This window comes from Lolium perenne, chromosome 5, assembly GCF_019359855.2.
Source record: "Lolium perenne isolate Kyuss_39 chromosome 5, Kyuss_2.0, whole genome shotgun sequence".
Taxonomy (NCBI): domain Eukaryota; kingdom Viridiplantae; phylum Streptophyta; class Magnoliopsida; order Poales; family Poaceae; genus Lolium; species Lolium perenne.
In genome coordinates this window covers 48,482,555-48,510,255 of record NC_067248.2, presented here as the reverse complement: position 1 = coordinate 48,510,255, position 27,701 = coordinate 48,482,555, and the positions used below count along the sequence as shown (strand labels likewise).

At 43.4% G+C, this 27,701-nt stretch overlaps 2 protein-coding genes across 3 annotated transcripts; one reads left to right on the top strand and one right to left on the bottom strand.

Moving 5' to 3' along the window:
- The first annotated feature begins 17,646 nt into the window (after positions 1 to 17,646).
- Positions 17,647 to 22,003, top strand: LOC127299103 (heparanase-like protein 1). 2 transcript variants are annotated; one of them, XM_051329000.2, is made up of 10 exons: positions 17,647 to 18,101; positions 18,905 to 19,125; positions 19,219 to 19,255; positions 19,673 to 19,856; positions 20,092 to 20,240; positions 20,353 to 20,583; positions 20,684 to 20,873; positions 20,960 to 21,085; positions 21,170 to 21,269; positions 21,398 to 22,003. In XM_051329000.2, the coding sequence occupies exons 2-10, from the start codon at positions 18,916 to 18,918 to the stop codon at positions 21,788 to 21,790; spliced, it is 1,620 nt and encodes a 539-aa protein (XP_051184960.1). In that variant the 5' UTR covers positions 17,647 to 18,101; positions 18,905 to 18,915; the 3' UTR covers positions 21,791 to 22,003. The 2 variants fall into 2 exon arrangements, with proteins under 2 accessions (XP_051184960.1, XP_051184961.1); XM_051329001.2 differs by having other exon boundaries at positions 18,874 to 19,125.
- A 359-nt stretch (positions 22,004 to 22,362) lies between these two features.
- On the bottom strand, positions 22,363 to 27,207 carry LOC127299102 (probable galacturonosyltransferase 13). Its single transcript, XM_051328999.2, has 6 exons — positions 26,780 to 27,207; positions 25,623 to 25,681; positions 25,383 to 25,538; positions 24,259 to 24,846; positions 23,582 to 23,884; positions 22,363 to 23,110 (listed from the first exon to the last, which is right to left on the bottom strand). The coding sequence occupies exons 1-6, from the start codon at positions 26,988 to 26,990 to the stop codon at positions 22,820 to 22,822; spliced, it is 1,608 nt and encodes a 535-aa protein (XP_051184959.1). The 5' UTR covers positions 26,991 to 27,207; the 3' UTR covers positions 22,363 to 22,819.
- Positions 27,208 to 27,701: the final 494 nt, after the last annotated feature.

Sequence of the window (27,701 nt, the reverse complement as noted above, 5' to 3'; positions counted from 1 at the left end):
CATCATACCTTCCTCTTGGGGTTCCCAACGAACGTGTGAGTTACACGCCATCAAGCTCTTTTTCTGGCGCCGTTGCCGGGGAGATCAAGACACGCTGCAAGGGGAGTCTCCACTTCTCAATCTCTTTACTTTGTTTTTGTCTTGCTTTATTTTATTTACTACTTTGTTTGCTGCACCTAAACAAAACACACACACAAAAAATTAGTTGTCAGTTTTACTTTATTTACTGTCTTGCTCTCTATATCAAAAACACAAAAAAATTAGTTACTTGTCTTTACTTTATTTGCCTAGTTTACTTTATTGCTACTAAAATGAGTAATCCTGAAGTTGATGTTCGTTCTTTTAAGCAACAAGGTGGAGAAAGTTTTAAAGATGCTTGGTACAGAATTAGTAATGCTCATCATAGGTGCATTAAGAAACACTCCACCACTATCCTTCTTAGGAACTTTTATGTTGGTTTATCTAGTTGGAATAGGTATGTTCTTGATGCTCTTTCGGGAGGTAATTTCCTAGGTACTCCCGCCTTAGAAGCTAGTTGTATCATTGAGAGTCTAGTTGGAATACCACCTGTTAATGAAGTTAAAATTGAAATCTCTCTTGAGGATGTTATGAAAAAATTGGAAACCATAGAGAACAATTTTCCAAGTATTGAAACTAAATTGGAAATGTTATTGGATAAAACTGATGAACTTGATAAATCCCTAGGAGGAATTGATGAAAGAATTAGTGTCCTAGGAACTTGTGTTGTTCACGATAATCAAACCAATAGGATTGATGAACTTGAAAAAGCTATGGGAACCTTGGGTTCAACCTTTTCTTCTCTCAAGTATAATGAGAAAGCTTATGTGGGTAAAGAACAAAAATTTATGTATGTCTCTAAAGTGCCTAAACAAAAGAATTATTATAGGCCTAAAATTGCTAAAACCCCTAGCACCACCATAGAAAATTTAGATAATGGAGCACCTAAAGTACCCTCTGCAACAAGTTGTGTTTGCATGAAAAATGATGATGTTAATGCTTCTACTCTTGATGTTACTTGATTTGCACTTTCTGCGCCTAGCTGAAAGGCGTTAAAGAAAAGCGCTTATGGGAGACAACTCATGTTTTTACTACAGTACTTTGTTTTATATTTGAGTCTTGGAAGTTGTTTACTACTGTAGCAACCTCTCCTTATCATGTTTTTGTGCCAAGTAAAGTTTCTATGTCAAAGTTGATGTTATATTTGGGATCGCTGCGCAGAAACAGCATTGCTGTCTGTCACGAACCTGGGCACAAGTCTCTGTAAAAAATTCTAAAAAATCTGCCAATTTACGAGCGTGATCCTCAGATATGTATGCAACTTTCATTAGTTTTGAGTTTTTCGATTTGAGCAAGTCTGGTGCCATTTTAAAATTCGTCTTTACGAACTGTTCTGTTTTTGACAGATTCTGCCTTTTATTTCGCATTGCCTCTTTTGCTATGTTGGATGAATTTCTTTGATCCATTAATGTTCAGTAGCTTTATGCAATGTCCAGAAGTGTAAAAAATGACTGTGTCACCTCTGAATGTGTGAATTATTAATTGTGCACTAACCCTCTAATGAGTTTGCTTGAAGTTTGGTGTGAAGGAAGTTTTCAAGGGTCAAGAGAGGAGTATGATATACTATGATCAAGAGGAGTGAAAGCTCTAAGCTTGGGGATGCCCCCGTGGTTCATCCCTGCATATTTTAAGAAGACTCAAGCGTCTAAGCTTGGGGATGCCCAAGGCATCCCCTTCTTCATCGACAACATCATCAGGTTCCTCCCCTGAAACTATATTTTTATTCAGTCACATCTTGTGTTCTTTACTTGGAGCGTCGGTTTGTTTTTGTTTTTTTTTTGTTTGAATAAAATGGATCCTAGCATTCACTTTGTGGGAGAGAGACACGCTCCGCTGTTGCATATGGACAAATATGTCCTTAGGCTTTACTCATAATGTTCAAGGCGAAGTTTCTTCTTCGTTAAATTGTTATATGGTTGGAATTGGAAAATGCTACATGTAGTAATTCTAAAATGTCTTGGATAATGTGGTACTTGGCAATTGTTGTGCTCATGTTTAAGCTCTTGCATCATATGCTTTGCACCCATTAATGAAGAAATACATAGAGCTTGCTAAAATTTGATTTGCATATTTGGTCTCTCTAAGGTCTAGATAATATCTAGTATTGAGTTTTGAACAACAAGGAAGACGGTGTAGAGTCTTATAATGGTTACAATATGTCTTTTATGTGAGTTTTGCTGCACCGGTTCATCCTTGAGTTTGCTTCAAATAACCTTGCTAGCCTAAACCTTGTATCGAGAGGGAATACTTCTCATGCATCCAAAATCCTTGAGCCAACCACTATGCCATTTGTGTCCACCATACCTACCTACTACATGGTATTTCTCCGCCATTCCAAAGTAAATTGCTTGAGTGCTACTTTAAAATTCCATCATTCACCTTTGCAATATATAGCTCATGGGACAAAATAGCCTTAAAAACTATCGTAGTATTGAATATGTACTTATGCACTTTATCTTTTATTAAGTTGCTTGTTGTGCGATAACCATGCTTCTGGGGAACGCCATCAACTATTCTTTGTTGAATATCATGTGAGTTGCTATGCATGTCCGTCTTGTCTGAAGGATCTATCACCTTAATGATTGGAGCATGCAAAATGTTAGAGAAGAACATTGGGCCGCTAACTAAAGCCCTGAATCATGGTTGAAGTTTCAGTTTTGGACATATATCCTCAATCTCATATGAGAATAATAATTGTTGCTACATTCTTATGCATTTAAGAGGATTCCATTATCTGTTGTCCATGTTGTCCCGGTATGGATGTCTAAGTTGAGAATAATCAAAAGCGAGAAATCCAAAATGCGAGCTTTCTCCTTAGACCTTTGTACAGGCGGCATGGAGGTACCCCTTTGTGACACTTGGTTGAAACATGGCATTGCAAAGATCTGGTAGTCCAAGCTAAGTAGGACAAGGTGCGGGCACTATTAGTATACTATGCATGAGGCTTGCAACTTGTAAGATATAATTTACATAACTCATATGCTTTATTACTACCGTTGACAAAATTGTTTCATGTTTTCAAAATAAAAGCTCTAGCACAAATACAACAATCGATGCTTTCCTCTTTGAAGGACCTTTCTTTTACTTTTATTGTTGAGTCAGTTTACCTATCTCCCTCCACCTTAAGAAGCAAACACTTGTGTGAACTGTGCATTGATTCCTACATACTTGCATATTGCACTTGTTATATTACTTTATGTTGACACTATCCATGAGATATACATGTTATAAGTTGAAAGCAACCGCTGAAACTTAATCTTCCTTTGTGTTGCTTCAACACCTTTACTTTGATTTATTGCTTTATGAGTTAACTCTTATGCAAGACTTATTGATGCTTGTCTTGAAGTACTATTCATGAAAAGTCTTTGCTTTATGATTCAGTTGTTTACTCATGTCATTACCATTGTTTTGATCGCTGCATTCATTACATATGTTTACAAATAGTATGATCAAGATTATGATGGCATGTCACTTCAGAAATTATCTTTGTTATCGTTTTACTGCTGACGAGCAGAACTAAGCTTGGGGATGCTTGATACGTCTCCAACGTATCGATAATTTCTTATGTTCCATGCTACTTTATTGATGATACCTACATGTTTTATGCACATTATATGTCGTATTTACGCATTTTCTGGAACTAACCTATTAACAAGATGCCGAAGAGCCAGTTGCTGTTTTCTGCTGTTTTTGGTTTCAGAAATCCTAGTAAGGAAATATTCTCGGAATAGGACGAAATCACCGCCTAGGGTCCTATTTTTGCACGAAGCTTCCAGAAGACCGAAGGGGAGTCGAAGTGGGGCCACGAGGTGGCCAGGTGACAGGGTGGCGCGGCCCAGGCCCTGGCCACGCCGGCCTGTCCCCTGGGCCCCTCGTGCCGCCTCTTGACCTGCCCTTCCGCCTACAAATAGCCTCCGTCGCGAAACCCCCAGTACCGAGAGCCACGATACAGAAAACCTTCCAGAGACGCCGCCGCCGCGAATCCCATCTCGGGGGATTCAGGAGATCGCCTCCGGCACCCTGCCGGAGAGGGGATTCATCTCCCGGAGGACTCTACACCGCCATGGTCGCCTCCGGAGTGATGAGTGAGTAGTTCACCCCTGGACTATGGGTCCATAGCAGTAGCTAGATGGTCGTCTTCTCCTAATTGTGCTTCATTGTTGGATCTTGTGAGCTGCCTAACATGATCAAGATCATCTATCTGTAATACTATATGTTGTGTTTGTCGGGATCCGATGGATAGAGAATACTATGTTATGGTGATTATCAATCTATTGTTTATGTGTTGTTTATGATCTTGCATGCTCTCCGTTATTAGTAGAGGCTCTGGCCAAGTTTTTACTCTTAACTCCAAGAGGGAGTATTTATGCTCGATAGTGGGTTCATGCCTTCATTGACACCGGGACAGGATGTGAAAAGTTCTAAGGTTGTGATGTGCTGTTGCCACTAGGGATAAAACATTGATTCTATGTCTAAGGATGTAGTTGTCGATTACATTACGCACCATACTTAATGCAATTGTCTGTTGCTTTGCAACTTAGTATTGAATGGGGTTCGGATGATAACCTGAAGGTGGACTTTTTAGGCATAGATGCAGTTGGATGGCGGTCTATGTACTTTGTCGTAATGCCCGGATTAAATCTCACTATATTTATCATATCATGTATGTGCATTGTTATGCCCTTTCTATTTGTCAATTGCCCGACTGTAATTTGTTCACCCAACATGCTTTTATCTTATGGGAGAGACACCTCTAGTGAACTGTGGACCCCGGTCCTATTCTTTACATCGCATACAATCTACTGCAATACTTGTTTTACTGTTTTCTTGCAAACAATCATCTTCCACACAATACGGTTAATCCTTTGTTACAGCAAGCCGGTGAGATTGACAACCTCAGCACATTTCGTTGGGGCAAAGTACTTGGGTTGTGTTGTGCAGGTTCCACGTTGGCGCCGGAATCCCTGTTGTTGCGCCGCATCACATTTCGCCACCATCAACCTTCAACGTGCTTCTTGGCTCCTCCTGGTTCGATAAACCTTGGTTTCTTTCTGAGGGAAAACTTGCTGTTGTGCGCATCATACCTTTCTCTTGGGGTTCCCAACGAACGTGTGAGTTACACGCCATCACACCCCTTTCAATATTAATTGCAAGCAACAGATTATCGCATTAAGCAAAGTGTGTAAAGTAAACAATAGAATTATCCTTAGACAAAGCATTGTTGTTTCCTCCCTAGTTGCAACAGCACATCTACAACCTTAGAAGTTATTGTCACTCTCCCAGATTACTAGAAGCATGAACCCACTATCGAGCATAATACTCCCTCTTGGAGTCACAAGCACATACTTGGCCAGAGCATCCAGTAGCAATGGAGAGCATGCAAGATCATAAATAACATATGACAAGTATATAATCAATCTCAACAATAGTATTCAATATTCATCTGATCCCAGCAAACACAACATGTAGCCTTACATAAAGATGATCATGATCATGATAGGCAGCTCACAAGATCTAAACATGAAGCATAAATCGGAGAAGACAACCATCTAGTGCTATGGACCCGTAATCCAGAGATGAACTACTCACGCATCACTTCGGAGGCGGGCATGGCGATATAGAGTCCTCCGGTGATGATCTCCCTCTCCGGTAGGGTGCCGGGAAGAGCTTCAGAACCCTTCCGAGCTAGGGTCAGCGATGGCGGCCGCGGTGGAACTTTTCGTGGATGGAGGATCGGGTATTTAGGTTTTCCCCGATCAGATAAATAAATAGGTGGAAGCGCGAGCTCGGTGGGCGCCCGAGGGGCCCACACGACCCCTAGGCGCGGCCAGGGGCTGGGTCGCGCCTAGGCCAGGTGTGGCCACCTCGTGGCACCTCTTCGTCTCTCCTCTGGACTCCGTCTTTGCTACAGTAAAATAGGAACTTCGGCTTTTGTTTCGTCCAATTCCGAGAATATTTCCTGTACAACTTTTCTGGAATGCAAAACAGCAAAAAATAGGGAACTGGCACCGTGGCATCTTGTCAATAGGTTAGTTCCGGAAAATGCATAAAAGTGCAACGAAGTGTAAACAAAACATATAGAAATTGGTGTAAAACAAGCATGGAGCATCAAAAATTATAGATACGTTTGCAACGTCTCAGGAATCATCACAATCATGAGAATTCTGAGTAATAGTGTCCAATAATCCTTTAGCATCTTTAATAGTCTTGTGCCTGAAAACATTTCCTGCAACACTATCGAGATAAGATCTTGATTTTTCAGTTAGTCCATTACAAAATATGTCACGTAAATCATTTTACTTAAAACCGTGTGCAAGGCATCTCCTCTTAAAAGCACAAAATCTCCCCCAACAAGCTCGAGATTGACTTTCTTTCTCACTTTGTGCGAAGTTACCCATTTGAGTTCTCATGGCATGAGTCTTATCAGCTAGAAAGAACCTATTAAAGAATAAATAGAAACACGCCTCTTTGCTAGTAATTGACTTTGGGGCTAGTGAGTTATACTAAGTTTTTGCTTCACCTCCCAAGGATAAGGGAAACAATTTCAAGAAATAGTAGCGCTGTTGAATTTTATTTTTTCCAAATACTTCAGCAAGATCATTAAGGTTTTCTAAGTGTTCATAATGAAACTCTTCATCTTTCCCATAGAATTTATTAGCCTCAACAATTTCAATTATCTTAGTGTCTGCATTAAATTTGTAATCTTTATCTTTAATGTAAATTGCAGATTCATACGACTCACTAGCAATAGGGAATAGTTCTCCAAGTGCAGTGTTCATGCTAGCTTCAAATTTATCCAATTCATTTTAATCCATACTCATGAAAGCTTTGGGGAAAGAAATTTACTCCTTAGTAATTTTAGAGCTAGAAGTAGGATCATTCAACTCATATAATTCAACTTTATCATATTCAGATTCTACATCATCATTGGACAAATACATAGGTAAATTAGGGGTCCCCTCTCTATCTATGCAATCATCCAACAACTTATTTTCAGTATTAGACATTCCTGATAATGGTGAATTTGGTATAGTAGTATTTTTCTCTTCAGCGGCAGGAGTAATAGTAGCAGCGTTAGGTGAAAAGTGTGGCCTAGTAGGCAAGTCTATACCTCCCTGGGTAGTGGAAGGCATCAGAGCATTCTTAGGAATATCCTTATCCTTTCCCATGGTGAGAAATAAATTCAACAAGTAAATGATAACAAGTGGTCTTACCAATAAAGCTAGGTTTCCCGGCAACGGTGCCAGAAAATGTCTTGACGCCCGCAAGTATAGGGGATCGTTAAAATCTTTGATGGGAAGTATTACCCAAATTTATAGTTCGACTAGAGGGGAAACACAAGAATACCAGGAAGACTTTAGCGGTTGAGGCGTCACTCTCAACAACACATTTATATCAATATTCTTAGAAGAAGGTGGTGATTGCAGCAGTTGATACAAAGCAGTAAAAAAGCAATAAAAGTAACAACAGATTTCCAGTTCTCACCTGAATTAGTAACTCGTGAATTGAGAGACTAAAAGCGTAGGCATGAGGTGATAGCGGGGTGTTGCATGGATAAGATTGATCATATAATGAGATATTAATAACTTGGGTTCATCTCTAACTTTGTTGTGTATAGGTATGTGTCCCAAATATAGTTGTGCACACTAACCAAGAGAATTTGAACATCTATTGTCCTACATGTCCATTTCACCGGGGCCACCTTGGAACTACAGGTAAATAAGGTTTACCTTTCCAAATAGACGGGGTCAATATGCATTAACACTCCATGAACACATAATATCCTCAAACTACTACATATCCCCCTTGGTTTACCTAACTGTCACTTTAGGGTTCGCAAGTTCAACATAATAATTTGAAATACACTTTGTAGATAAATACCAAACTTAAATATATGATGGGGCAATAGGAATACAATACTGAGATCATGTCACTCCGGCCCTAGTAACAAGCATTAACCCTAACAAAGTGCATCAACACCATACAAAAGTATCCTCAAGATGAACCCCCTCAAACCTCAATACACATGAATTATTGCATGATCAATCTCATCCAATCCCCATCCATCTCACAATCCTACAGGGGACTACCCACACATGGTGGTGGATAAGGAGCACATGGCTGATGGAGATGTTGTTGATAACGATGGTGATGAAGATGGCGACAAAATCACCCTCTCTAGTGTAGAGAGCAGGACCAATCTGACCCCCGAAATTAAGATCGTGTAGGTGGCGGCTCTCCACATCGCGAATAGGTTCATCCTCCTAGGAGGATAGGTTTTCAAGGTATATAAGGAGGTACGCACAAGGAGGAGGCCAGACGATCCTCCAGGGAACCAAAGCCCTGGCAGACGTGGCCTAGGTAGGGGGCCGCGCCACCTGGTGGTTCCAGGCCCTCGTGGCCCCTCCCATGTCGTTCAAAATCCCAGCGCCCTTGTTCAGATGAAAAACTTGCATAATATTTCTCCCTGATTTTATTTCCTAGGAAAACAGCCAGAAAGAAGACTTTGCTAAAAACAACGTCAGATTCAGCAATCTTTATTCAAGTATAGTGAGATTCCAGTGTAAAACATTGAGCAAAGTATTTGGAAAAGTAGATACATTTTGGATGTATCACATGCTCACCAACCGGACCGCCTCCCACTATTGCCACTGCTATGTGTCGAACGCCGTGTGGGCCGCCTCCTAGTACGCGTCAGCCATGAACTTCGCATTCAGCGCCGTGAGGACATCGCCATCGTCATCGTCGTCCTCGGTAAACAAGTTGAACTCGGGGACCTCGGGAAGGGATGTGGGCTGGGGGCGGTGGAGGTGGAGGTAGTGGTGGAGGTGCCTGGCCGTCACCGGTGCAGCTTACCATTGCGTAGGTGGTGGCAAAGCGACAAAGAATGTTCTTGTGTTGGCGGAGGGAAGGATTGTCGGCGCTGTGATGGCGATAGTGAGTGGAGACGGCCTTTTATAGTCGATGGTTGTGCGGGAAGAGGCGGTGAGAAAGCACGGAAAGCAATGGCGAAGACTCGGGAAGGCGGCCGGCTTCCACGTGTGGAGGAGGTGCATCGCCGACGAGACGCCTCGCCTGCTCCGCTTAGAAAACCTTCGCCGCCATTAAGGCAAAGCTACAACACTTCAGTTACTATTGTTGACACGGCTGGCCCACCAATCGCTGCGTTACTTTCCGTTGCGTCCGGTGCCCCTGCAACATCCCCTGTCTAGCTAGGGTGGGCTCAGGTGTCGGACGCCGTATTGAGCCTCGCGGGATGAAAAGGAGCTTTGGGGAACGCGGATGGGAATAGTCAAACGTCTGATACATCACAAATCTCTTTACAAACGCTTTGGGAGACACGACTAATGCTGCTGTTAAGCTTCCTTGATGTAGAAACGGTGAAGACATCCGTAAAAGCGGTAACATCAGCAGGAGACGCTGCCAGTCCCGTGGCGCTAGGATTAGAATCTCAGATGGTGGCATTTGCGACTACAAATCCTAGCGCCAGGTTTGGCGTCGCAGGTGGGCTTGTGTAGCGGCGGCACAGAGGCACCTCCCGACGGTAAAACCTATTCATTGCCTATTGGCATGGGTCCGCGGCCCGTTATAAACAGATATAGTGTATTATTTCGGGTTTTTCAGGTTTTATTAATATTCTAGAGGGTTTAAAAAACTAGTGCGAATTTATTCGGGTTTTTTTACGTCTGTATGGTTTTCTGCCGGTTTTAAAAATTACTCATTTTTTTAAAAAATTGTTCAAATTTAAATTTTGCTTAGATTCTCATTTTGTTAAAAAATATTTGTTGCTCATATTCGAATTTTGTTCAAAATTAATTTTCCCTCAGATTCGAAATGCTTTCGAAATCAAAATTTTCTTAGATTTGAAAAAAAATTAAATGAAATTTTGCTCAGATTAGTAATTAGAAATTTTGGTAAGATTCGAAATTTGTTCCATTCTTTTTGCTCACATTGGGATTTTATTCAAATTCAAATTTTGCTTAGATTTGAAAAATAAGAAAACTGTTTCGCTTCTTGCATGTTGTGCATTCAAACTCGGGTCTCCAAGGAATGAAACACATCATGTGCTTTTACAAAATAATATAGTGCTACTTTTGTGCAGCTAGCGAATAGGCTAATGGGCCGGTCCACCCGGATCGCCTTTAGGCGATGGCTGCTGGACGTGGTATAGGTGTGCGCCCGGCATATCCTATACATCGCCCAGCAGCGGAGCCTATTAACGCGCGCACGCATGGAGGTCAAGTTGGGCCGCGGCCCATGTACATGTGTGTTGTCTTTTTCTGGTTTTAATACCTTTCTAGAATATTTCGGTCAGTTTTTTTTGTTCGGTTTTCACTGGGTCCATCGGTTTTTCGTTTTTCTGCCTTTTTCGATTTTCCCTTCTTTTCTTTTGTGGTTTTTTAAATCTCAAATTGGAGCATATTTTAAATGCGAGCAAATTTCAAATTCGAGCGAATTTCAGTTTCGAGCAATTTTCGCTTAGATTCGAATTTTGTTCAAATTATTTTTTGTTCAGATTCGAAGAATTTTGTTTAAAATCAAATTTTGTTTAGATTCAAAATTTGTTCAAAATAATTTTTTTCTCAGATTCAAAACTTGAATTTTTTGCTTAGATTCGAAATATGTTTAAATTTAAATTTGTTTAGTTAAAAAAATCAATGCTTAGATTTGAAATATGTTTAAATTTAATTTTTTTCTCAGATTCAAAACTTGAATTTTTTTGCTTAGATTCGAAATATGTTTAAATTTAAATTTGTTTAGTTAAAAAAATCAATGCAGATTGTGTGGAGATAGTGGATTGAACCCAGGTTTTTCTCATACTCAAGCAAAGGTATAACCACTGAGATATAGGCTAAGTCACGCTTGGAAAACAGAGAACGGTCTTCTTAGTTTCAGCGAACGAGTAAATCAATGGGCCGGCCCATTCACGGGCGCCTTCAGGGGATGCGTACAAATGCACGCTAATGGGCGATGTATAGGCATGCCCGGTGCGCCCATCCCGGCCGAGCAGTCTCCGCTGAGTTGGGCCGCTCTAACGGTGAACCAGAGATGCCGACCGCGCGCTCCACCACCTCGCCGTTGGGCCGCTCCAGTGCCCGCCCAGAGACCATGGCCGAGGGACCATGTGGGTGGAGCCGTGGAGGTCGAGGCCGCCTCCATGCCGGCCCGCAGCAACCTGCACACAGCACGACGAAGCGTCCGCATCATAAACAGTACCCACCGTAGGGTTTTGTGGAACCAGATCCTCCCTCTAACGTATAGAAGAAAATTCAGACAACCACTTAGCTAATGCAAAACGTAGAAAAAAAGTCAGGAAACTGTAACAAATACTGTAGGTATTTTATTGTAACAAATCATTGTATATATTTACTGTACAAATGAATCGTATAAATTAGAAAAAATACACTCATAATTTTGATTGTAAGTAATTATTGTAAATGGATATAGCTTACATATACTATGCAAGTTAATTTAGATCAAAATAGACTTAATCATATAGATTTGGGAAAGTTAGGGAGGTGTAGCTTACCTAACTTGTCTCCTGCGAGTGAATGACAAAAAACTACCACAATTATGCCAAACGTGATAAACATCTATCATTTGACGTGTTTTCCGGTAGTTCTGTTCTACATGGTTGTCACGTTTGGCACAATTATGATAGTTTTTTTGTCATTCACTCGTCTCCTGCATGTTAAGGATATGCTTTTGCGTTTTGTAGAACTGGCGGCAGCAGCATGCAACTGGAGACCCGAGTGAAGATTCTCTAAGCCTACTGCTATATATTAATCTAATTATTTGAGAAATTTAGTGTTGAGAATTCCCTGTTTTCCCATGTGTTTTTTTATTTAACTGCCGCAGTTCGAGAGAAATCCCTATTTCTCTTTTGCTGCTAAAGTTGTCAGACTAGTTACAGTTGGTAGTAACATAAATGCTATACTACCTCCGTTTTAAGGAATAAGGCGCACATGCGAACTTTGACCATAAAAGTTGAGCAACAAAATCTTGATTATATTATATGTATATAGTATCGTTGAATTCGTATTAAAAACACTTTTTAATGATGCTAATTTCATACAAACAATCTTTATCTAGTTAACGTAATTTTTGGTCAAACAAAATGCTCATAAAACGAGGACGCCTTATTCTTTGAAATGAGGTAGTATTTATTAAGTTATAGACTTATCTTGCCTAGAAATATGTGATATGATGGTACCAAAATACTCCTAGAGGTAGTAGTTAGTTACCACTATCCTCTCTTTCCTCAATTAATAGCATGACATGTCATCAAAATGCTCAGTTGGCATTGCATGTGGTTGATATTAGAGCAATTCCAATAGTATAGCCGGTTGTTGGCTATAAGCAAGATGTCATGTCATCCATAGTCAACATGTAGCCAACAAGTACAATAGTTGCCTATAAAAATGTACTACTTTTTCAATAGATAACCCACCTTTCATTGACAGATCTTGCCTAGGAGCACATGCTAGAACTAGCTCTTGCATAAGAGCTCACTCACATTCTCTCTCATCTTCTCTCTCCTCCAACTAGACACAAATATATTATTTTAATCCTTGTAGTCAGCTGACTAGACTTTATTGTACCGGCTCTTACTACTTCCCACTACGAGTAGTCTATGTATATTGGTGGAATCCAAGAACATTAACTGCACCTGCTTTTTGTGATCATTCTTGGCTGCTAGACAGGAAAACTTTGACCATGGAGTGGCTGGGTCATAGCCCGACGGATTTTGTCGACCAAGTCGATTAAAACCATCCAGAGTCTAGAACATTTACACTGATCATTTGGATTTATTTTTTAGAGAACCCGCAGGAGATCTGCGCGTCATTATATTAAGCTTTAGAGCGGGCGACAGAAAGCCCGAGACAAGGATGGTTCATAGTACAACCCAAGAGGGGACACGACACACACCCTGCCAAACCACCACTGGTTTGCGAAAAACTACTCTATCTCTCTCGCTGTCCCGCCGCGGGCAACCAACCAAGACGCCCACTCGTCCAACATAAGGGATAGGGTGGACGTCATGGGCAAGCGCTTGTTTTCGAAGACACGCGCATTGCGCTCCAACCAGAGGGCCCTTATGGCGAGCATGATAAGCGAGTTTGCTTCTCTCCTTCTTCCTGCACCAAAACGGGAGGCAACCTGAACCCACCAGTCGCCTATACCCAGGTTGCCCCCCGGCACGATATCGGGAAGGGTGAGGCGCTGCACTAACCCTCGCCATATGCCCTGCGCATAGCTGCAGTGCAGGGAGATATGGTCGATAGTCTCGTCGGCGACGCCGCAGAGCAGGCACAAGGTGTGGGATGGGAGGCCCCGTCTGAGCCGCCGGTCAGCAGTCCAACACCGTCGTCTTAGCGCAAGCCAAGCATGGAACCGGTGCTTGAGAGGTGCGAAGGACGCCCAGATCAAGGGCGCCGCCGTGAGCCCGATGGTGCCATGAAAGAGCATCCTGTAGGCAGAGCGAGAGGAGAAAGAGCCATCTCCGCTCCACTTCCATCTGAAGACATCACTACCGAAGCTTTCGTCGCAGACAATAGCCGCCGCGCGTACCGCGTCCCAGAGCTGTAGGTACTGTACCGTGGCGTCCACGGATAGCTCGCCGGCAATATCAAGCACCCACGCGTTGTTTGCGAGGCCCTCCCGGATAGATCGCCGCTTGCGGAGCGCCGGCTTGACGAGCTTCATCAGCGCGGGCGCGATGGCCTTAGCGGTGAGGCCGGCCAGCCAGGGATCCTCCCAAAAGAGGGAAGCCCTACCGTTGCCCACAACGACCTCCACAGACGCATTGAAGAGGGCCCAGGAGTCCGGACCAACGTGCAGGTCTAGGCCAGCCCATGGCTTGGTAGCCTCCGTCTTCTGAAGCCAGACCCAACGCGAGCGCAGCGCCGTGTTCATGCGACGCAGGTCTAGCAGCCCGAGCCCACCCAAAGACTTGGGCTGACAAACGAGACGCCAAGCCACCGGACAGCAACCGCCCTTGGCGTCGTCATTGCCCAGCCAAAGGAAACCCCTTCTCATCTTGTCGACCGCGCGGAAAAACCAGGGGTCGAGGTCCAGCGCAAGGAGGTGGTACACCAAAGAGGATGTCATAACCGCCTGCACGTAGACGGCACGCCCCTCCCGCGACATGAGCCTGGCCTTCCAATACGGCAGCTTGGCCGCCAGCTTATCAAGGACCGCCTGGAGGTCCTCCTTCCGTGGCTTCCGCAGCGACAGGGGAAGACCGAGGTAAGTACAAGGGAGGTGAGAGATGGGGCAAGGCAGCGTCGCAGACAACTCCAGAACTTCCTGTTGCGAACAACAGATGGGCGCGGCGGAGCTCTTCTGGTAGTTTACCAGGAGCCCGGAAGTGGCCCCAAAGGATTGGAGCACCCCCCAGACAGCCGCGAGCTCGCGGCGGTCAGGCTTGGCGAACACCACCACGTCGTCGGCGTACAGAGAGACGCGGTGCCTGAGGCCCACCTCAGCAAGATCCGCCAACAGCCCTGCCCGCACCGCGGTAGAAAAAAGGGCCGGGAGCACCTCCATGGCGATGACGAACAGCAAAGGCGAGATTGGGTCTCCCTGCCGCAACCCTCGACCATGCCGGAACGCGTCGCCGGCGACTCCATTGACGAGCACACTCGTAGAGGCGGTGCGCAGCAGGAGCGCAATCCAACCAAGCCACCTTGGCCCGAATCCCCGCTGTCTGAGGACACTAAGCAGAAATGGCCAAGAGATGGAATCGAACGCCTTCGCCATGTCAACCTTGAGGAGCAAGGAAGGGATTCGCTTCCTATGCAGAAGCTTGGCCGACTCTTTGACCAGGAGGAAATTATCCTGGATGCACCTCCCACGGATGAAAGCCGTCTGGTTCGGGCCAACAAGCTGCGGCATCTCCGGCGCCAGGCGTCTCGCCAAGACCTTAGTCAACAGCCGCGCAAAGCTGTGAACCAAGCTGATGGGGCGGAAGTCCTTGAGGTCGATGGCTCCGTCACGCTTAGGTATGAGGGTGATGAGAGCCTCATTAAGGTCCTCAAAACCTTGGTGCCGCCCCAACCAGATCTCGAGGAGAGCCGCCATGACATCCACCTTGATGAAGGGCCAACAGTGGCGGTAGAACTCCCAGGTGAAACCATCTGGCCCCGGCGACTTGTTGGAGGGCATCGCACAAAGGGCGGCCCACACTTCCTCTTCCGTGAAACGGGCCTCCAAGTGCGTCAGGTCCACCCTTGGCAGCCCAAGCGCCTGCAGGGAAAGGTCGAATTCCCTGGGTCGGGCCGTGCCAAGCAGATCCACGTAGTAGTCTGTGGCCATGGCCACCTTCCCTGCGAGGTCGGTGGCAGTGCGCTCACCAGATCTCAGGGCAGAGATGCAACAGCGCTGCCGTCTTCCCGACGCCAGGATGCGGTAAAACTGAGCAGAAGCATCCTTGTCCCTCAGGCCCAGCACCCTAGCACGCTGGCGAGCAATGGTCCGCTCAAGCGAAGCGAGGCCAAGCACCTTGAGCTTGAGGCTACGGCGCAGCCAAGACTCGGCCGCAGACAGCGTCCTGGACTCCTGAGCGACATCAAGGCGCAAGATAACCTCGTTGGCCACGAGTAGCATGTCGCGGATCGAACCGACCTTGCGCTGGCTCCACCCCTGCAGACCGCGGGCGACGTTCCGCAGCTTATGCCCAACCTTGGCGATAGGGTTCGAAGGGACCACCTCCCCCAAATCTGCACCCTCCCAAAGCGCTTTAGCCGTGTCCATGAAGCCTTCCAACTTCAACCAGAACCTCTCAAAGCGGAAGCGCTTCCCAAAGTGGGACGCCACTGCCGTGGACATGAGGATCGGGCAGTGGTCCGATATGGAGGACGACAGGGCCGACAGGGACGCATCTGGGTGTAGCTCCTCCCAATCCACCGAGGCAAACCACCGGTCAAGCTTGACCAAGGTGGGCTCAGCGCGACCGTTGCTCCACGTGAAGCGTCGCCCCAGCAAGGTGGACTCCTTGAGTTCCAACTCGTTGAGGCAGCGTCGGAACATCCCCATGGTGCGCCGGTTGACATGCGGCGTGCTCTTGTCGCTGGCCCGAACGATGAGGTTGAAATCGCCTGTAACCGCCCACGGGCCAACGATGGCGGCTCTCAACATCCGGAGCTCATCGAGGAACTCAGCCTTGGATTTATTTGGTGCACGGATCAAAATTTGGGTTCAGTCGTATGGAGTTTTGAGTCAGAGCCAACACAGAATTCTCCATCAGTAGAATGTGCAAATTAATGGGGGAAAATACGTTGAAACTGGATAGGCATGTGGCCTGTTCCCCCTTTTGGACCATTCCCAGTCATGTCATGTCTACGTTCAGAACAAAAACAAGAATCTGGTCAGACCAAATCGAGAAAAGTTCTCTCGTTCCAAACGACTCGTTGATAAGCATCCTGCTTTTTTTTTTTTTTTTTTGATAGAATGCATCCTGTTGTTGGATAGGATAGGTCCTGGGTCCATTGTTGTGAGCAGTTTGTGCTTGTTCCAACCATATCCACACAAGTTGCAAGTTGCACATACAGGAAAGTGTATAGAGGCCGTTTAAATCAGCATTGAAAATGTGTGAGTTGGATTGGTTGGTTTCTGACTTGGACTTTCTCCATTCTTTGCTCTTTCTTCAAGTTGTGGATTACAACTTCCCTTACATCACTTTCTTCGTGTGCTCGCACATTATCTTGCATTGATGCTGTCCTTGGCCATCATAAAGCACACCCCTAATTATCATGGCCAGGACTCATGGAGCATTTTTCTTTCTTTCATATACTTAGAGCAATTCTAATAGTGTAGCCAGCTGCTGGCTATAAGCCAAGTGCCATGTCATCTATAGCTAACTTAGAGCCAACATATACAATAGTGAGCTATAAAAGTGTAGTACTTTTACAATACATGGCCCACCTTTTAGTCTCACATATCGCTTTCAGAAAGACGTCTAGAAATTTCATTTATAAGATAAGAGCCCACTCCTCTTCTCTCTCCTAATCTCTCTCCTTCAACTAAGCAAGTTTATAATATTTTATTTCTTATAGCCAGCTGACTGTACCTTATTATACTTGCTCTTATCGACTACAGCATCCAACTAATTTTCTTAACATCGTCAAAACTTAGAAGTTGCCACCTTCTTACGCTGTCAACGCTAACGATTATGTTGGCTAATGGATCTCGGGGCCCACATGTCTGGCACTGAGCAACGACTTCACCACACGTATCTTCAGTCTTCACCAACTCTCCCCTGAGTCCCCTCTGCTGCATGCAAATCAAAAAAGATCGACTACTCTGCATTCACGGGCATGATTTTCTCCGCCTACTCCGGTCACAAACAGATACTCTTGTTTTTTCATTGACATACTGCAGAGCATATGGAAAAAACGAATATTCGAAATCTATGATGTACTAATTCTCTTCGGGTAATAAAAGGCTGCTTGGGCGTTCAAAAAAATCCATCACTCTCACATGATCCATCTAATTACTCGCGGAAATCATCAAATCAATACGGAAAAATAGCACGCGCTCTAAGAAAGAACCAGTCCTTTATTTTCAACTCCCAAGAGAAGCTGGAGTCTGACGACACCGTCTGTTGTCTTCAGATTTAGGCCAAAGCATCGCTGTTAAACTAATCAATTTCTTAGCAGTGCCACCGCTATTTGGTTAGGAGAGACGCCGCTTTCCCTAAGGGAGTAGCTTGGAAGGGAGATACAAAGGAGTAGGAGCAGCAAACCACCACCAAAGTTTCTTTCAAGGATCTCTTCTTCCTCCTACTCAGCCTTTCTCTTTCTCCATCTCCACCCGAGCAGAAGCTCCGCTCTACTCTGCACAGTCTCTGAATCATCCCGGCAACGGCGACGGCGAGAGATTCCGGGTTTGATTGATTCGCTATCCCTGCATTGGTAGCGGACAAGAGAGCTGCTCGTGGAGCTTCTTCGCTTGGGATTCTCCGAGCCGGCTTTGATTTGGGCGCTTGGCTTGACTGTAGATTCCAGGTTCAAGCCGTCCAGGTAATTGATGGCCCATTTCTCTTGGATTTTGCTTTTTTTTTTTTTGGTACAACTTAGTCGCAAATCGGCTGCCTAGGCTGGTTTTGGTTGCTTCGCTGGTTTCCGTGTACTACTCCAGGATTCGATACAGCTGGTTGGCTTGTGTTTTTGTGTTGGGATTTGGGAAGGGAGGTGGTGTACTTAGTACGGCGTGTTCTTGGTTCAGATTCAGGGCTTTTGCTTGGGTTATGCTAAAGTTACTATGTTTAGTTTTATTTCTGAGATGAACCTTGTTATTGAATTATCTTAAACTTTTGGCAGAACAGGTACATGTATGTTGCTCATTTCTATGTGAAAAGGTCCCCTTTCTTCGTACTTTTGGGGTATCTTGTTGAAATTTTTCACATGAGCATTTCGTGGATTTGAAGGGTTTCACTTTACTCACCGATTGATAAAGTTTCTCTTTCTGAAGAAATATGTATGAGTCCAAAAACAAAAACAAAAACTTATGCTGAAATGAAGACATTTCTCTAGAAAAGATGAAGACATTTCTGGGTACTGAAAGTGCCAAAGAGCAAGCCACTGTTTGAAACAGTGACGAAGTGTTTTGGCTCACATGAATAAAGCTAAGCTGATAATGACTCGACTTATTAAAACTTGGAAAAGGAGACATATAGAAGGAAATGAACCTGTGGCTGTCACTTTCAGATATACTAATAGAGTAGAAATTTGGACATTTCCATACCAACTTATTGAGTTATTTCGAGTGCATAATAAGTCTGAACCCTTCTAGTTGTCTATTTGGTGGGCAACACCATCTGTAGGTGGTGAAAGCATGAGGCTATGGTTTCTTCTTCTTCTTATTGCTTGCTTGCCTACACTGATCCTGTCGGAAGATTACTCCGATGTAACCGTCATCGTACGTGGCTCCGAGACGATTGCTGCAACCAGCGATGAGTTCATTTGCGCGACCGTTGATTGGTGGCCTCCAGAGAAGTGCAACTATGATCAGTGCCCATGGGGGAAGGCTTCTGTCTTAAATATGGTAAGCTCCCCAATCCCAAGAATACAATTATTAATCACATGATATTTGATTTTTCTGCAAATAACTGATTTCCATCTTTTGTGAATTTCACAGGACTTGACTCATCCTTTGCTAGCTAAAGCCATCCAAGGTGAGTGTTCTGACAATTGCCATTGAAAAAAATTCTCCTCTTAAATTGCAAACTCCCCTGTGGAAGTTTTGTTTATTTTTCAAATCTTAGAAGGCTAAAATTCCTTGTGAGTCATTTACAGCGGAATGGGTACTAGATATATCATCTAATGTGTAACTGATCTGCCACTCAACTGAAAATTCCTTGTGAGTCATTTAAGGCAGAATGGGAACTAGACCTAGCATCTAGTGTGTAACCTATCTGCAGCTCAAATTTAGCCTAAACTATCTTCACTTACCAAGCTTTTGTTTTAGCTAGTTTCTTCAAATATGGGTTTACTTTATTTTTTTCATAACAGTTTAGTTTATATTCTTGATGGCGCCTCATCATCTTGCCTAATGGATTATTTCTGCTCTTCTGTGTGTGTGTGTTTTGTAGCCTTTAGCCCACTGCGTATCAGAGTCGGTGGCTCCTTACAAGACCAAGTAGTATATGGCACACCAAATCTAGGATCTCCATGCAGACCATTTACAAAAGCTTCTAGTGGTTTATTTGGATTTTCTCATGGGTGCATAACCATGGAAAGATGGGATGCTATGAATGATCTATTTGTCAATACAGGGTGAGGATTGTCTTTACCAGTTGTTTATCATTAGAAATTACTATCTATATTTTCTTCTAAGTGATTTGTGATTGATTATATCACAGATTAGTGAAAATGCCACATATTAGAGATTATTATGGGGCTAAAAGTACTAGTGCATTAAGAATACACCCACCGCCTCTCTTCCAACATCTTAATAGTATATATTATTTTATGCAGCGCATTCCCTAATCATTTTGGTTAACTCCTTCAGAGCAGTTATTACTTTCGGACTTAACGCACTTCAAGGGCGAAAGCAGATACGCAAAGGTGTTTGGGGAGGCGCCTGGAATTCAAGCAATGCTCAGGAGTTCATGGAATACACTGTTTCAATGAACTATCCTATCGATTCCTGGGAATTCGGTAATACATTGTCAAAGTCAAACACATACTATATTTTTTGCTCGCGAAACAAGGAACATTATTCATTCGTGTAAACTGTAAAGCTTATATAAGTACATGTGCTCATTACTAGGTAATGAATTAAGTGGAAGTGGAATTGGTGCAAGCGTAGGAGCTGAACAATACGGAAAGGACATGGTTGAACTTCAAAATATCGTCAATCAGTTATATGGAAACTCTTGGAAACCATTGGTGCTAGCCCCAGGAGGATTCTATGATAGACAATGGTTTGCTCAGCTTCTTGATGTCTCTGGGCCAAATGTTCTCCAAGGAATGACTCATCATATTTACAATCTTGGTGCTGGTGAGTGTTTTTTCAGATTTTAATACTTCTCCTTCATTCATTTATGTTCTCCATCCTATATCAAAGATGGCTGAAAGATAATTTATTTAATCTTGATTAGGTAATGATCCACGTGTCGCCAATAGAATCTTGGATCCGCAGTATTTAAACAAGGTTTCTGACACGTTCAGAGATCTCCAACTCACGATACAACGGCATGGACCATGGTCAGCTCCGTGGGTTGGGGAAGCTGGCGGAGCGTATAACAGCGGCAGCCGTACCGTCTCGAATACTTTCCTGAATAGCTTCTGGTAATTACTTGTCAGAAATACAAATAACTGTCCTGGTCATCATTGTTCTCTTATCTTATCATCCTCAACTTTGCTGTTTCAACTAGGTATCTTGATCAACTTGGTCAGTCAGCAAAGTATGACACCAAGGTCTACTGCAGACAGACCTTGATTGGAGGCAACTATGGACTTCTCGACACCGACACTTTTGTGCCGAACCCTGATTACTACAGGCAAGTACCTGTACTGTATGTTCTTGCCAGAAACGCGCTTTGCCGCTCGCATACGCCTCAGACTAAACTTTGATATATGTTCAGTGCCTTGCTTTGGCATCGACTAATGGGGAATGGAGTTCTCTCCATAGACTTGGGTGGGTCTTCATACTTGCGCGCCTATGCGCATTGCGGAAAGCAGAAGGTATGAGTCACCATATGAGTTTGATGTTGGCCTGGTAAAACATGGCTGAATGTTGTGTATTCACTGGCTCACTGCTATAGTGCTATGGCATCACACCACTATCATATAAACTGATCTCTGCTTTTCAGGGCGGTGTCGCTCTCCTCTTGATCAACCTGAGCCGAAACATGGGATCCATGGTCTCGGTCAGGAACGACCTTAATGTCGGCCTCGCACAAGGGCAGGGGATAACGAGGGACAGCTCCCTTGTTCGTGGCATTAAGAGGACGGTCTCCTGGGTGGGGAGCAAAGCCTCCGATGGGATGCAGAAGAGGGAAGAGTACCACCTGACGGCGCAGGACGGTAACCCTCTTGCACGCACCATGCTGCTAAATGGAGCTCCTCTGGAGCTCACTGAAGATGGTGACATCCCTCCGCTGTACCCGGTGCAAGTTTCAGTCAGCTCGCCGATCTATGTCGCCCCGCTCTCCATTGCCTTCGTTGTCTTCCCAGATTTTGAGGCCGATGCTTGCCAGCAATGATCAGCCGTAGTTTTTACTTGTTAGATAGGATACCATGTGAGGTTTGCAGCTATGACAAGATAGCTCTTCTCAACTATACGAAAAATATAATGCTTTGTGTTGATGTTTTGCCCTAATTGGGCCATCATTGTTCTTTCTTCCACAATAGAGTTACTTTGTTGATGATCACAATTCCTTAATTGTTAATCATAGTTCCTTCCTAATTTTCTTCAACTTTCTGATGTCATTTATCAAAATTTGTAAAAAGAGATTACACATTATAATTTGATGATTTAATGTGTGACATTCAGGACTGCACCGAGTAAATGTTTCCATTTCCTACTTATAAGAATTTGAAAACATCCATCATATAGAATCAAATACGGAGTAATAAATAAACTGTCTAAAAAGAAAGGACATCAACTTATAAACTGTTACTGATCTACTCACTAGTAACCAATAAACATAAAAGCCACCACTTCTAGTGTGAACACTAAACAATATAGTCAAATGATCAATACATGCAAACACACGAAATAACCAGAGAAATTCATGATAGATCAGAACCAAGGTTATATGGAAGGAATAAAGTATTTCATTTGAGATAATCACCAAAAATACTATATCAGAAACAGTGGGAGCACAATGTACAAGGCTTGTTTTTGTAAAATCAAAATCTGACCCTCTTCACATGGTAAACTGTATACTCCCTCTCCAACAATTACAATAGTGATGTGCCTAACATCAACTCTGCCAAATAAGGCAATTTATAATACTCCATCAAGTACAAAGAACCTTCCTAAACAATAGTGTAATTTCATGAGCTATGATACAAATGGAATAAACAAAACGAAAGGGGTCCTAGTGTAAATGGGAACAAAACACTCTTTTCTCTGTTCATCGAGTATGCTGCATCGGCACATGTAACCAATTCTGAGGTTACTGTTCAATCATCATTCCCTGGATTCCCTTCGATGCCGGTCTCCAAAATAACAAATTTAATTCCACTTAATTTACGCCTTTATTTGTTGAATCTTTTGTCTCGCCAATCTACAACTGAGGTTCCATTATATGACAATTCCTTACAAACTCATTTGAATAATTCACATGTTTCGTCCAAAATGGCTGGAGATGTTTAAAACCAATGTCCAGCCATGGTTTGCTTTGCCCATTGTAATGTATAACTGCTGCTTTCCGAACACTGGAGATATCTGTCTTCTCTTGATACCCCAAACCTAAAAGATGCCAAGATGATTCGATTGGATGAACATGGCCCTTAAATGCTATAAGGCCAGGTGGCAAAGTTCCAAGCCTCCAAAGCGTGAAGTTTGATTTCAGATTCTGCAGGCAGAATGCACATAATGAGTAAGACTGGAGCACCCCAACATGAATTTATAACTGTTTAAATATGGATCAAGCAAAGTATGGGCTATCGTGTGAAGCAGAAAATAAGGCTGATGAAGTGGAATTCAGCATTACTCAGTACAACTAGATATATGTGCGCTTTCGAGCGACGAAGACGAAATGCTCAAGTAGTTTAGATGTCAGTGCTATGCATAATTTAAGTTGATGCAATTTAGAAACTTTGCGCAAGAGAACATGCGGTTATGATCTAGTAAGGGGCATGTTCAACTTCACATAGTTGCCAATTAACCTGTTAACATGAAATGGAAAAAAAAGTGTATATACACTATTAAGTGTATAGATACATCCAAATTTAGACAAATGTAAGGCATCCTTTTATGGATGGAGGAAGTATACAAATAACGGTAGGTGTGCATATTAAAATGGAAAGTGATATATATGTTTTACCTCCTTGACCCAATGGTGGTATTTATCTTTAATGGTTGTCTTCCTCCAGGCAGCAAGGTCAAAAATATTCATGCCATAAGCCCACGCACACTCCAAAGGATCGAAGTTGGTGGCAATGAGGGGATGAGAGAAGTTAAAATAATTCCTGAACCTTTTAGACATCACCCAACTATCTCCACCTCTGCAGGTCTCAACAGCTCCATTTACCTTCCCAGCTAGATCGATATCCCAAAGTGATGACAGGTCATGTTGGACAACAACATCATCATCAAGAAATACAACCTTGTTGAGGCTTGGGAATAACTGCTTTGACAAATTGAAATGTTATTATGTGACTGGATATTTCAACAAAAAGCACTAAAAATATGTCTACAGTTAGAACACATGTGCAGGTCTGCACTACTGTGAGAATCTCCTCTAGCTAAACAAAATTGCAACGAGAATGAGAAGTCAAACTAGCTGGAGCATTTCCAATTGCTATACACTTTTCTTTTTTTAGAGCAATTGCTATACACTTGTGCAGAAGTTACCCCTTGAACCAAAAAAAAGAAAAACCACTAAAAAATAGGTTATAACAAGGAAAACTAATATTTGCAGTTGTCAATGCTTCACCTCATCCTAGTAGCACATGTATGCGTTAACTTGTTCATAAGATAATCAGAAGAAAGTTCTTATACCTCAGGCAAGTATATACGAATATGATTCAGCACGGAAGTATATGTTGGACTTCCTGCCTGCAGCTTGGCTGCAAAAACTCTTGGGCTATCACCTGCACTGGTTCTTGCAAGGTGATTTCCATGATAACGGCTTCTGGCAATGTGCTGAGTTTCTATAGCTTCAAGAACTGGCCCATTTTCTTTTGTTAACCATTCGAATTGGTGAACGCCCTTCACCTCAATAATGGCAGGATGAAGAGGATTCAACGCAAACCATGAATGCATGGCAGGATATGTCTTTTTATCCGTAATGACATGAAAGACTATCCTCTCAGGCTTCAGTGCTGATGTAACTGCTGATCTGACCACAACCGAGGCCGCAAGGATGTTATCTGATGCTAAAACAAAGTGGAAGTAGGAGTTGTCGGAAAGTCGAGGGACCAACTCAGGGGGTGGTAATTGTTTCCTCGCGAGGGCATTTGAGGAGTATACATCAGTTAGACGCAATGAAAGGCAGTAAAGACCTTTAGGAATAGCAATTGCTGCATAGTGTTTGTTTAGCTGCTCTGATAATCTGGATGATCTCAATTCCTTATCCATGGTCTCCATCTGCATGTCGTTGTGTAAACAATGAGTACAGGATTTGCAACTTGCTGAACAAATAAGAGCAGATGAAAAAGGTGCATTGATGACAGATAGCTGATAAGACTTTATGTTAGTGATCACTAACTGCATGAGCTTTGTACATTTGTTTTACAAATTTAGGAGCTTAAGTAATCACTATACAACATTTATAAGCAACAAATGCGTTGAGCTACTTAGTTTCATAAAGTGTACTGAACAAGATAGTGTGATGAAAGTTATTAACTGAACAATAAACTTAAAAAAGTAGCAACAAAAAATAGCATGCATATTTCATGACAAGCTGGCTGGCTTGCCCACCAGCATCCAACAGGCCAACACCACACTTATGTAAGTACAAGTTTTGGTGCTAACATAAGAACCTTGTTATTGAATAGACACGAGCTCTATGGTAGAAATCCGAAGGAAATGTAGATCAAGCACAAATTATATCGCCAAAGTAATCAACTGAAGAAATAAATCATGTGCTTCAAGAAAGGCAGGACACTAGCATCAATGCGTACCGTAGCCTTCAGCCTCATAGCAAATGACTTCAAATCATAATCATTATTCTTTGTATCCCAGATGAAATCATCAAAAGATTCTGCCACTTTTAGATCAACAGGAACATCCTCAGAGTTTATTTCATCAAGCATCTTATACAAATCCTTTACAATCCTCTGCACATTAGAGCGCAGCAGCCAAGTAAGAACTAAATAAATCATCAAAAGAATTAAAGAAAAGTGCAAAGTGCATGTTAGTACCATGGAGCCATCATCACCCCTACCAAGAAGGCGTGGACCTAATCGTCTGCCAAGACAATCTGATAAATGATAACAGACAATGAAACAAGTAAATCTCAACTAAATTTAAGCATTAAACACAAAAAAAATCATGTTCAAGAAGACGGACAGGTAAGCAGGATATAAGTACATATAATAAAATAGCCGTTGAGGCATAATAGTGAAGTGGAATTGAAGAATATTGAACATAAGAGAAGACTAAAATGGGACAGGCTAAAAAGCAATTGGGGTGATGACAAATGCAAGTGTTCAACAACCGAATTTAAGACTCGGAAATGTAGAAACCCGAAAGATAGGCAGCTACCATGATGGGATCCATATTGCATCAGTCTAGAACTCCCAACACAACAACAATATCACTTGTAGTTAATGTGCCTTCAAATATATCATGTGGCAGTATCTTAAGATAGTAAGCCCACATTTATAGCTGATCCATTTTCTAGGCACATAACATTTAGACCTAACTCCTGATTTGTCAGAAATGGCGGTAGCGTTCCTCTGGTCATATCATTTCAGTGTTCTGGTTAGCTAACCACGGCTGTATGTAGCAGTGTCCAAATCCAAATACGAGTGCACGAAATCGATATTCTTAACATAGAAACCTGGGGGGATTGCATATAACTATTATTCTGGCTTAGCGTATAAAATGTTCACGACATGAACAAACATGCAACTAATTTCTCAGTGAACAATCAAGAGATTGTTAGTATCAACGGTGACCACCATACTAGTATGTAAGAGACCAGCAGTCTTGAACTTCCACATAAGCATAAGCATCCCATTGTCTAGTTACATACTAGTATGTAAGAGACAAGCAGCAGCTACCACAGCCCAATCAAACTAAATATCTAATCAGCCTACTAAGCATGTAAGCAACCGCATAAACTGTCTTAGTAGACTATAATAACAGCAACTCACGCAATTCACCACCAATGCAGATGCGCATAATGTAGATTTAAGTTAAACCAGATAAGTTATTCACCACACGGATTGAAGCAAAAGTCACACCCCACAGGCACATTGCGCATCTAAACTCTATGTTGTTGCCTAGACTCCAAAGCAACTACTAAGGCACTGCATCATCTGTTGGAGAAGGGGACAAGCAAGCGCGTACGTACCTAGCGATGAGCACTTGTTGAATCCCTCTAGGGTCATGACAGCGGTGAGTATGAAGACGAATGGGAGGAGGAAAGCGAGGATGAGGACGGTGTGGAAGACGGTGCGGTAGGAGAAGTGTCGCGCTGCGGTCTTGAGCTTCATCAAGTCTAGCAGCCCATTGCTACTGGAGATGGTGATGCTCCTCATGCTCGGCGAGAGCCGGATCTGCATCCTCGCTCGCCGCCGGACGCGGCGGCTCCTGCTCGCTCCTCGGCGCGGATTCCAACGAGCATCGGCGGGGCCCGGGATTCAGAGGCGCCATGACGGCGGCAGCCCGGGGCAGGAGATAGAGGACGAGGCCGCCGGCCCGGCCGGATCCGGCATTGGCGCGCGCCGGATGGCCAGCAAGAATCCCGCCGGGCGACCGATCGATCCCAGCTCCTCGAGGGTTTCCCGGGCCGGATTCTCGGCTCCGATTCCGGTGGCGCGCGCGCCGGCGCGAGCGAGTGTCCGCACGAGGGTTTGATTGATCTTGGAGCTCGGGATTGGGGGATTAGGGTGAGGGGATTTGATTTTGAGGATGAACAGGAGGGGAGTCAGATCGGGTCGTGGTGTGGTTGGCTCGAGCTCTGCTCTGGATGGCCCGAATGCACGACGATGAGTAGTTAGTTGGTGATTGTTGTTCTCTACCTTCCTTCTTGGAAGGTGAAGGTTACTTGGCTTTGGCTAACTACTCCTCTACACGATGATAAACTATAGCCTACCTCACATGGTATTATTATTGCTAGGGGTTTGATTTAATTGGTTGTGGAATGTGCTCCTCTTTTTTGGTGGAAAGTGCTTCACAGTGCCAACTTCAAAACAAATAAAAGTGCTTCACAGTGCCAATTTCAAATAAATAAAAGTGCTTCACAGTGCTGGAGTTATATGAGCAGTGTAGAG

Bases quoted from the DNA above. Each gene is read 5' to 3' on its own strand.
- LOC127299102 (XM_051328999.2), bottom strand. From the start codon at position 26,990: ATGCAGATCCGGCTCTCGCCGAGCATGAGGAGCATCACCATCTCCAGT. The intron at 25,539-25,622 runs GTACTAACATGC...TCTAATGTGCAG, and splicing joins GGGGTGATGATGGCTCCATG to AGGATTGTAAAGGATTTGTA. The intron at 24,847-25,382 runs GTACGCATTGAT...AACGACATGCAG, and splicing joins CTATGAGGCTGAAGGCTACG to ATGGAGACCATGGATAAGGA.
- LOC127299103 (XM_051329000.2), top strand. From the start codon at position 18,916: ATGAGGCTATGGTTTCTTCTTCTTCTTATTGCTTGCTTGCCTACACTG. The intron at 19,126-19,218 runs GTAAGCTCCCCA...TGAATTTCACAG, and splicing joins AGGCTTCTGTCTTAAATATG to GACTTGACTCATCCTTTGCT. The intron at 20,584-20,683 runs GTGAGTGTTTTT...AATCTTGATTAG, and splicing joins TATTTACAATCTTGGTGCTG to GTAATGATCCACGTGTCGCC.